At 32.9% G+C, this 10,387-nt stretch overlaps 1 protein-coding gene across 2 annotated transcripts; it reads right to left on the bottom strand.

The window, feature by feature from the left end:
* Positions 1–395: 395 nt before the first annotated feature.
* On the bottom strand, positions 396–7,848 carry LOC131939295 (uncharacterized). Of its 2 annotated transcripts, none has more exons than XM_059297512.1 (6): positions 7,780–7,848; positions 5,041–5,514; positions 4,322–4,507; positions 3,049–3,161; positions 2,664–2,768; positions 396–2,526 (listed from the first exon to the last, which is right to left on the bottom strand). In XM_059297512.1, the coding sequence occupies exons 2-6, from the start codon at positions 5,325–5,327 to the stop codon at positions 2,369–2,371; spliced, it is 849 nt and encodes a 282-aa protein (XP_059153495.1). In that variant the 5' UTR covers positions 5,328–5,514; positions 7,780–7,848; the 3' UTR covers positions 396–2,368. The 2 variants fall into 2 exon arrangements, with proteins under 2 accessions (XP_059153495.1, XP_059153497.1); XM_059297514.1 differs by lacking the exon at positions 7,780–7,848 and adding an exon at positions 6,141–6,232.
* Positions 7,849–10,387: the final 2,539 nt, after the last annotated feature.

Raw genomic sequence — 10,387 nt, 5'->3', positions numbered from 1 at the left:
GATGCCATGTTTTACAACGCACTCAGTTCCTTGAAATACAAGGGCAGTGGATCTGCTCTTTTTAATAAATAACTTTTAAAATAAACACATTTATAAACAATCTGCATTCCAATCGCTTAGGGACTAAATATTTTGGAATGTTTGATACAGTAAGCTACAATTAGTCTTATCAGTGTTGGCTGTAATGACAAGACAAAAATCAACATCAGAAAGACTCCCAGGGGTACTCTTATATCAACAAAGTAACCCTTATGTCATGATACTGGTGGATAATGTGTATCCTATTTGAGACTTACTTAATAAAGTAAAATATGAAAAATGCTAAGTAATTAAATGACCAATGTCAGCAAAGAGGAACATTGCAATTTTTTTTAAACGGGGAAATGTGTGACGGACGTTTTTAATATTTAACACTGTGCTTAACATGCCATAAAATATGTCTAGCAATAAAGGCCAGAAACATATGCATTTGTAAACAAATATGAATCTTACTCCAGAGAAAACCATAAAGGTGATAAATGAAACCAATTGTAGTGGAGCTTTATTTAATACAAAAAAATGTACATAACACTTCTTTATATTAAAAAATCAACTTCTGCTTTTCTTTTAACCAATTATGGACAATCAAAATGTTCAAGAGTGATTAAAATCAGGTAAAATGATGAATGTATGCATAGTCAATTTATATTTTTGACGGTTAAGTTATATATGTTAAATATATACAACACAGGTGTTTTACCCTATGCAGATAGATCTGAGTACTTGGGAAAAATCCTAAAATAAATGGACACACTGGCAGCTCATTAATTTCAGATTGAAAACTGGCCAGAGAGTGAGTTGTGTGAGGGTGCTGTTGAGTAAAGGCTGGATTCACACATATACTATACATACCCTTTAAGGAATGAACAAGAACACAAGCTACATATTACACAAAAAATGTATTCTACACAACTGCATGAAATTAAACAATCAGGACAAAATAAAATGTTCTACAAATATTTTTTTAAAAAGAATTTAAACATTGGTACAGGTAACATTATAAGCTAAAACCAAAGGCGAAAAAAGTAATCTATTGTACAAAAAAATTATTTTAAATTAATTATTAATTCAAGCATTATTTTGTATTTATTCTTTTGCTTTTGAGATTTATTTTAATAACTAACTTTGTTGTGCATGTTAAGATAAAAATGTATCCATGACTGGAAATATTTTCATTATTTTAAAATAAAATAATTTTTAGATAATTTTAAAACTTTTAATCTATTTTTAAATTAAACATGGTTTATAGTTGATAGTGCATTCTTGAAAAATGCATTTCAACAATGGCAGAAAGATTCTTTATTTTAAGCAACCAGTGGTTGTTTTTTTTTTAAAGTTCAGAATAGATAAAAAGTAACTTTACACCAACATCTCAGGTCTTTTTAAATTTGAAAAATATAAACGTTTGAAATGAAATTTGAAAGAATCGTAGGACTGTTAGATTGTAGGTTTAATTGACAAATTCAGGTTTTAACTGCTGGAACTAGTTGGAATCGGTGTGCACATTGTGCACATTGCGCAATATAATTTTTGTTTAAATAATGGACAGTTATAAATGTATATTAGAAATATTTTTTATAGTTATTTAAATAATAGTGTACCGTTTCTTTTCTCCTTTTTAAATTTTAGTGCATAATTATATAAAATCTTGTAATAAAAATTCTTTTATGAATTTTTTAATTTTAATGCATTTTGTTTCAGTACTTTAAAAAAATTTTGTTTAATAAAGTTGCAGGACTAAAAACAATTGCACACTAAATGAACATGAAACATTTGCTTATAATAGCGTTGTAAATAGTACTTTAATATATAGGAAACTTAAATTAAATCTTTAAAAATTAATTAGACATCCTATGTCAAATTTGATGTCAGATTGCATTGAAACAAATCGGTTAGTTAGAAGTGGTTGAAATTTTGCTTGCCAGTTTCAATTGATGATCAGATGGACGAAGCATGACAGACAGAAGCAAGAGGAAGCAAGTTAAATTAAAGCTTCTAAAAATCACGAAATGTTTGAAATATTACCACCACCATTATTTTAAAAAGAATATAGATTTATTTTAATTTCAAAGAAATAAATATATTAAAATAATAATAAGAAAAACTTGGAAATGTTTTTTGTTCTGTTAAACTTGGAACATGTAAAAACATTATTTATCGACCAAAAATTAGCCTAGCTTTGGATAAAGTTCTAGGTTTAAAATAACAACCCGCCGTATTGGTTTAAGAGGTAACAACCTGCTGGTTAGGTTTAATGAAACAACCCGCCGGATAGGTTTAAGGTAACAACCTGCTGGTTAGGTTTAAGGAAACAACCCGCCGGATAGGTTTAAGGTAACAACCTGCGGGAATTGATTACACAGGGGCAGTCAGGCTTAAACTCTTCATGCCTTCTCAGCAAGGAAGAAATTTGGCCACTTGACCCAGCTGTCCAGTCTGCAGGGGACCTAAAGCCACAGAAGTCACACTTGACCTGATCCAAGTTGCCTGTAATGTTTGAAACATACTTGAAGTTAATTAGCATACCCATGTTTTGTTTCTATTGTACATGTTCTATTTTATACTGTGAGCATGTTATTGTCCAGGGTCAGTAACAACTTCCAAAAATAATTGTCATAATTTACCTGTATAGATATATCCCATGCTTGCCAAATTTTCTGGGCTGAAATCACCTCTTGCCCAGGATACATTTCCATATGATAAGATTCTCTGTTGACGTCTTTTGTTTGCTGTAGTTTAAAAAAAAAATGTATCTAGAGTTAGTAGGCCTGTATGCAGTAAATTGGAGAAACAAATATTGTCAGTTTATCAGTTTGTAAACTATTCAGTGAGTGTTGGTAATGTAACCTAACCTCTTGGTTGCAATTAATACATACCAACATAGAAATGATATGTGCTCAAATAAATGTTAAGTGTTTTTCTCTCCATAATGAGTTCAGTCACATTTTAAAAATAATTTATACTCAAGTGTTAAAATGTCTGTTAAAACAACAGAACACCATTTCTCACCATTAAACTGGCAGACATTGACCGTGGGGATAGATGGTACTCTTTGGATGATATTTAGGGCTGAGAGTTGATCAGGGAATGTGGCAGCTAATCTAACATCACCTCCTGTGGGGCTGGACAAAAGATTGTGTACATATAATATAATATATATATATGTGAGTGTGTATATATATGTACACACACATATACATTGTTCCTTCACATGTGATAAGCAAACTTGTGTGAAATACTGACGCTACACTTAATTTAGTATTTATACATTTTTTAAGTCTTTATAAACTCTTCCTACACTCCATAACCCTTTCCCATTGCCATAAGAACTTTTTCATACTGTACACATACATATCTATTTAATTGTTTACAAAAACTGTTTTAAACCTAGATGCTGCCTGTTTGTCTGAGTGAACATTGTTTTGTATGCTGACATGGCATTGTCAATTGAATTTCTCAACTGCAAGAAATCAACAATAGTTCAACTCTCATCTTTAGCAAGTTGCTGAAGTTTAAAACCTTCCTGACCAAGGTTGTAATATCAGCCAACCATCTACTCTTCTTCTCTCAGATCCTCCAAGTCTCTGTCTGTAAATGGTTGAGCAGGGACGTCAAGTAGATCATTGACACCTTAGGGAGTCATTTCACTCAAACCCTCCCACCCTGTCTTTTTTCAACCTCACAGCTTTATAAACTCCATGATGAACTTCATCAGGAGACAATCCCTTGTTTGAAAACTAAGACCTGCGACTCAGTGATATATGAGCTACAAAGTATTTAGAGAACACTGTATATGTGTATTTATGTGCATATACTAGGCCTACACACTCACCAACACACACACACACACATATATATATATATATATATATGTATATATATATATGTATGTATATATATATGTATGTATATATATATATATATATATATATATATATATATATATATATATATATATAAATATATATATGTATATATATATATATATGTATATATATATGTATGTATATATATATATATATGTATATATATGTATATATATATGTATATATATATATATATATATGTATATATATATATGTAAGTAAATATTAAGTATAGGGTCTGTAATAGTAAATAATATACATCTATGTACATAAGGTGACAATCTATTAGTATTAGCTGCTACTTTTAAAAATTTGTTGTGTGAGCCTATATGAAATTATTAATACCAATCTACACTTTTTCTATATTGTTAAGACATTTGTATATTTTATTTGTCTATTTAGCCATAAGCAAATACTTGAGTGGAGTAGACTCCTGAACAGCCTCAAGTCTGGGGGAGGGTTGGTTCAAGTTCCAGATGCTCTCATAGGTCTGGTTGGGCTGGTCAGCAGATCTCTGGCACTGTGGGCTGTGGCAGTGCTCATACCAGCTCCTCTCTGTGTTCTCTGGCACCTGGATGTTGCTGTCCAGTACAGCATGGCACCTAATAATTACGTTCAATACTTAGAATTAACATAATTAACATTACTTACTAAACAAACACATGAATAATACACAACACATAAAACTCGGCTAGAGGAAAGACATTCTTTTAAAAAACAATATTCTGTGAAATTATTTTTACATTTAAACATTGCTGCAATAGTAGCAGAGGGGGGGGGGGGGGGGGTTGGGAGGGGGGCACTGGTTAAAGTAGTATATATTTCTAGATGCCTGGAAGAAACGTGGGTGTGGGTATGAAACTGGGGGACAGATCTAGTTACTCTGATGGCATTTTCCTTTACTTATCCTTAGGAGTCAACTTAATTTTTAAAAAGCTGCGATTGGCCCATAGCCGCATACTGACCACTAGTTTAGGTTAGAGCTTGAACATTATACAACTTTTATTCTATTTATTTAAAAAGAACTTTTTTATGTTTTAAGAAAAAATAAGAGATTTGTTATAGTTATATACTTTCAAAATTGAAAAATAAATTAACACAGTTGGCCCAACATTTTGTTGAACCGACAACTCACCTGAAGCATTTGATCTGGCCAGTCCCTCCTGTTGTGTCCCAGTAGAAGTTGCTGTTGGCTAGAACACAGACAGTCGCCCAGCGGAAAATGTTTCTGGCATTTAGCTGATCCAAAAATCTCTCGCCTCCACCCCTGAAGCTTGTGATCCTGTTCTGTAAAGAGGCTAAAGGGTTTTCCCCGAACAGCGCATAAACTGTGATTTGGGTGAGATGGTCTCCTATTTGTTGTGGTAGTAGAGACACATTTTTAAACAGGCTTTTCTTGGCGTCGTCATTGTTGCCAAACATTTGATAACTGATTAAATGTCAATGGAAAAGCCTAATGGTTTGGGGTAGCTTGAAGGTATAAATGAGTTATGTCTCTTGTCCTGCTTTGTTGAGCCAATTTTCTCCCAAGGAAGTTCGGAGTCAATCCATTTTCTTCTTGGATTTATACCAGGATGTACCATATCCCTCTAAATATGTTTGTTGAATACTGTTTCAATTATAAAAATGAAGCTCAAAATAAAAAAAAACATAACTCTTATAATAACAAAATTTTGTTTGTTCACTAGAACAACAAAATAAAATTTTCTTTGAATATAAAAATATAAAAAACTATATTATTTTGGTCTGAAGTAGCAACTTAAATTGAAATTCTATGAGAGTATGTATTTGTAACCCTCACTCAATGGGGATGCTTTTACCCACTGAGGTGTTGTGGTTAAGACGGGCTGACCCTGAGATTTAGAACACACTGACACCGACAGTTGTCAAGTACTCGCTTTATTTACTGCATCGAGCCATGTTGGCGATGCAACACAGTAGTACGACAATTTCAAAGAGAAAATACTGAAGCAACAAGAAACCAAGAAAAACAAACTGTAGCCCTAAAACAAATGTAAATAAAAAGTTACATTCATGACAACACCACGTGCAGGCTACAATATACACGGGTACAATAAAATATGTTTCGGCCAGTACACAGTACTGCCAACAAGTACCAATAAGTAGTACTACAAATAAATACTTATATAAATACTCACCCTAACTAGTGTGCACATGCAGCACTAGCAGGAATACACAAATAAGTATTTTAACAAACGTAATTTATATAACTACCTTCATTAGGTCTACATCTTGGTCACCGTGTCCACAGACAGCAGCTTTGCGCGTGACTGACACGGCTAGGCACGAAACTACCCACAGTCCCATGTCACATGACATGGGACACAGGTAACATCGCTCACAAAAGCATTAAAAAAAACTACGTCAACAGTTCAGTTGCGGTCCCACAGGGGCTGCAACCCAATGAATTAAAACTTCATTATTCCCTCCCTTGGCTGGTAACCATATGTGTTACATATTGTTTTAAGGCTAGGGTAGAAATAGTTGAGAACCCCTGAGACAGTGCATTTTTAGTTGGGCTAGCTACGTGTTGTCAGTTGTTGTATTATTTCCCCTTAGCTCAAATGTAAGTATAATAATACCTACATTTGAGCTAAGGGGAAATTAAATAATACTATAACATTTGTGTGGTAAAGGTATAATCAGTAGGGATGCGAGCCAAAAAAACAGCAAATATGATTGATTCCCGATAGTTCATATAAGTTAAATATACTATCAAAGGGTGACACCAAATTGCCCACAATATTGATACATTGTTGCCAGAGAAAGTTACCGCACCATGTGTTATCCCACAGAAATTTTTCTCTGGGGGGTGGGAGATGTCTGAAAGAAACACTGGTGTCATCCGACCTAGTATGGGTATGATTATCAGTAAAGAGATCTAGTGAACATTAAGCAAGGTCGGGATGAAATTGTAGCAACAGCTGGATACAGACTTGTGCTTTGATGAATCTCAAGGACAGACATTTGGATGGAAGTTAACAAACTTGTTGCTCCCAGTTCCATGACAAACAGCACACTGTTCAACTTGGGTATCATGTGAGTTGGGTGGTGGTGGCATTTTTTACATGAAATAGATCTAGCGGTAACATAAAATTATATATAACACGGATTCAATTTTCTTGATACTTTTTTGTGTTTTACACACAATTCACCTCCCCCCCCTAAATCCTATACACCTCCAAATTTATTTATTTTTAGTTGTAAATTTCATTAGTGTCTGAAAATAGATTAATTTCATTTTTTAATAACTAGGCGTATTGGATGGGCTTTGATGATTGGTTTTTTTTGGATGGGTTGCTGTGGATTGTTGTTTTTTTTTTACCAGTCAGTTTTTATTTTTGGTGTCTCACAATTCATGTAAAAAAATAGTCAGATACGTCCATAAAGCCGAGTCGCAATTTTTTTCTCTAAATAGGGTCGAAGCCCGCTCTTCCCTAACTACACCATTCTTGCTAACCTGTTGTTGATGCCTGATACTGATAGATCTATATCTAGAAGCAATGACAATAGATTCACGATGGTATTACTATTAGTATTATAATATTGAATAATGATAAGAAATAACCATTTTAAAAGGTAAAAGTCTGTCATATCTGAATATGTCGACTTAGCACAAGATATTTATTAATCTAAGTAGCCTGCTACAGAACTTAGAAGCAAGGGAGCTAAAACCAGGACACTAGTACTAAATAACTATTCAAAGACTAATAATAAAGTCACTAAAGTATTTTCAGTTATTTAAAAATGATGTGTTGATAAAAATGATAAACTATTTGGTAAAACTTTAACACTCATGTGTTAGGAATATTACAAACAAGTTAAATATATTGAAGCCGACTATAAACCATACCTTTTAATTAACTAAACAAAACAATTCTGTTGAATTTTAAAGCCACAAAGATTGTCAAAGATGGCTGTAGATTAGTGTAGATGTAGATCTACATTCAATATCTATTATTAGTACATTAGTAGGATAATTTTTTTTTCACCAACTAAATTACTAAATTTATTAAATAAAATATCTTTAAAAAAAATGTTGTATTGGCTTATGAAAACAAATTTTTGAGTTTAATTAATAATAAAGACATAAATCTACATATTAATTTAAAAGTAATTGATAGGTGTGTAATCCTATTTCTAAGCATTATGTCAGCAATTTTCATGGAATTAGGAAATCCCCGTTGTTACGTGTTTCAAATTGTTAAATTCGTCCTCATCCACCCCCCCCCCGCATTAGTGCATTATTACATAAAAGCTTGTTATTAAAACGTTTGTCATGCATTTTTTTCAGTACTTTACATTTATTTTTTATTTCAATAGAGTTGCAAGACTATAGTTGCGCACCTAATGAACATGATAAAGCGCGTAAAATAGTGCAGAATAGTTGGACAAGACAGCCTACTAATCAGGACAAAATTTTAATTAATTCATAAAACGTTAATTAGGCATCCAGTTAAGTCAAATGTAATGTCAGTGCATTCTCTTTATGTCTTGGCCCACGTGCCAACTTTGAAACTAATCTGTCAGTTAGCATTGCCCGAAATTTCGCTCAAGCGTTTCCATCTAGACAGACTGACGACAGAGAAAACAAGTTAAATTATAAAGCTTTTGGCTTTTAACAATGATCTCCTTTTTAAAACCGTTCATAGATTGCTTGAGCGTGAACAAACGGTGCCTCTTAAAACGTCTTGACGTTTGGACGACCGACAGCAAGACCTCCCGAATCTAGCCCTGTGGAAGAAGACAATGAAAACGTCTTTGACAATATGGCTGGGTCTAAAAAGTCACCCAGCCCACTACATAGATTTCAACGAAGGGACCACCGACAACCAGTGTTTCTTCCAGACTTTTTTCTCCGGGGGGGGGGGGGGGGCACTTGAAATCTTCGGGGGGGGGGGGGGCGGTAAACTTTCTTCGGGGGGGGCGGACACTGTTAAAAGTATATATTTTCTATATAAATTTCATTTCGTTCGGGGGGGGGGGGGGGGGGGGGGCGGTAAAAAATTTTCGGGGGGGGGGGGGGAAAGAAGAGATGCCTGGAAGAAACTCTGCCGACAACTCAGATTACTCATAACAGATCACCTACTAAATCAGGTCTTAATAATTGATACAGATGTAATGTATGACAGGAGCTTATTAAGTGCTCTATCCTGTATTTTATTATAAGCTTCAAGGCCACATAAGAAAGTCAGCAATTCAGACACCCAGTACCTGTTGTATGAGCCATTTAAAGGACGAGCCTTCACATTGATTTAATGAGCGAAGTTAAATTTGGCACAAGGTCAAGTTTGCCTAAAGTGCAAGAAGAAAACTAGAGCACGTAGATATGACAGAACGAGCAGGGGCGAAGAATAAATTCAACATTCACACCCGATAGTCCATTTTAAAATATGATGGAATGTTTAAACTAAGGCAACAATGTAAATGTAGCATATCAAGGATCAGATGTATTGCTTGGCCAGACAAACTCGCTTAAAACAGGTTCCACAACAATTCTCAACCTATCAGGCATATATATTCCTTTGTTATCTCCCCTTGTAAAATTGATTATACTATTCTTTAATTTTAAATTGATTTTAAATTATTACTTTAATATCTAATTAGATAACAAATTAATAACTATTGCTTTATCTTTGGAACGAATATATCTGGAAATTCACTTCATTTGTTGGAGTGATTAAAAACAGGGTTATTAGATTTGCTGCAAATAGACAGACGTCAGTGAAAATTTTCACTGAAATCAATTAAACATTAAAGGGAAATAATACAATGTTTAACATTAAATAAGCAACAAACAATAATTGAGTGTGTGTGTGGGGAGGGGGGTGTCATGACATTGCTTATATACTTTATTAAATAAAGTAAGTTTGCTTTATTATTTGTCAATTTTCAGAACATTTAAAAGCTTAAATTTTATATATATATATATATATATATATATATATATATATATATATATATATATATATATATATATAAAATAAATTCTACTCTATCAACTATCGGTGTTGGAATTCATTTTAAAAATTGTATGTTTATTATTGAATTAGTTTAGTAAATTAACCAATATCTCTAAATTTAATTATAAACCAAAATAATGGTTTAGTAGTAATTAAATTATAAAACATGCACTTTTTAAATAATAAAATAGTCATACAAATCTAATCTTTCTCAGATTGTATTTAAATCAAGGCATATATTTTAATACCAGATTGTAGGTGTCTGTTGTGTTTTATAGCTAGTTAAATAACTCAAAATCTCTTAAACATCAGAAGGCTGGCAAAGTTGTGACACAAACCTTTGAAGCAGACTAAACTAAAATAAAGACTCTTCTAAAACATATCTGTTAATAAAATTATATTTGATCAGCATCCATTTCATGTGGAGACCTAGTTTATGTTTAAGTGTGACTGTTATTTTGATATGGGAACCACTGGGTTTTTTAATGCTTTTTTAAC

Source organism: Physella acuta, unplaced genomic scaffold (assembly GCF_028476545.2).
Source record: "Physella acuta isolate Inbredline_101_S28 unplaced genomic scaffold, ASM2847654v3 ptg000273l, whole genome shotgun sequence".
Taxonomy (NCBI): Eukaryota; Metazoa; Mollusca; class Gastropoda; family Physidae; genus Physella; species Physella acuta.
The sequence above is the reverse complement of the archived record's forward strand: the minus strand, read 5'-3'. Positions and strand labels throughout refer to the sequence as shown.

Coding starts and splice junctions, on each gene's coding strand:
- LOC131939295 (XM_059297512.1), bottom strand. CDS start 5,327: ATGTTTGGCAACAATGACGACGCCAAGAAAAGCCTGTTTAAAAATGTG. Junction 4,508..5,040: donor GGCCAGATCAAATGCTTCAG/GTGAGTTGTCGG, acceptor CGTAATTATTAG/GTGCCATGCTGTACTGGACA. Junction 2,527..2,663: donor CATGGGATATATCTATACAG/GTAAATTATGAC, acceptor CAAACATTACAG/GCAACTTGGATCAGGTCAAG.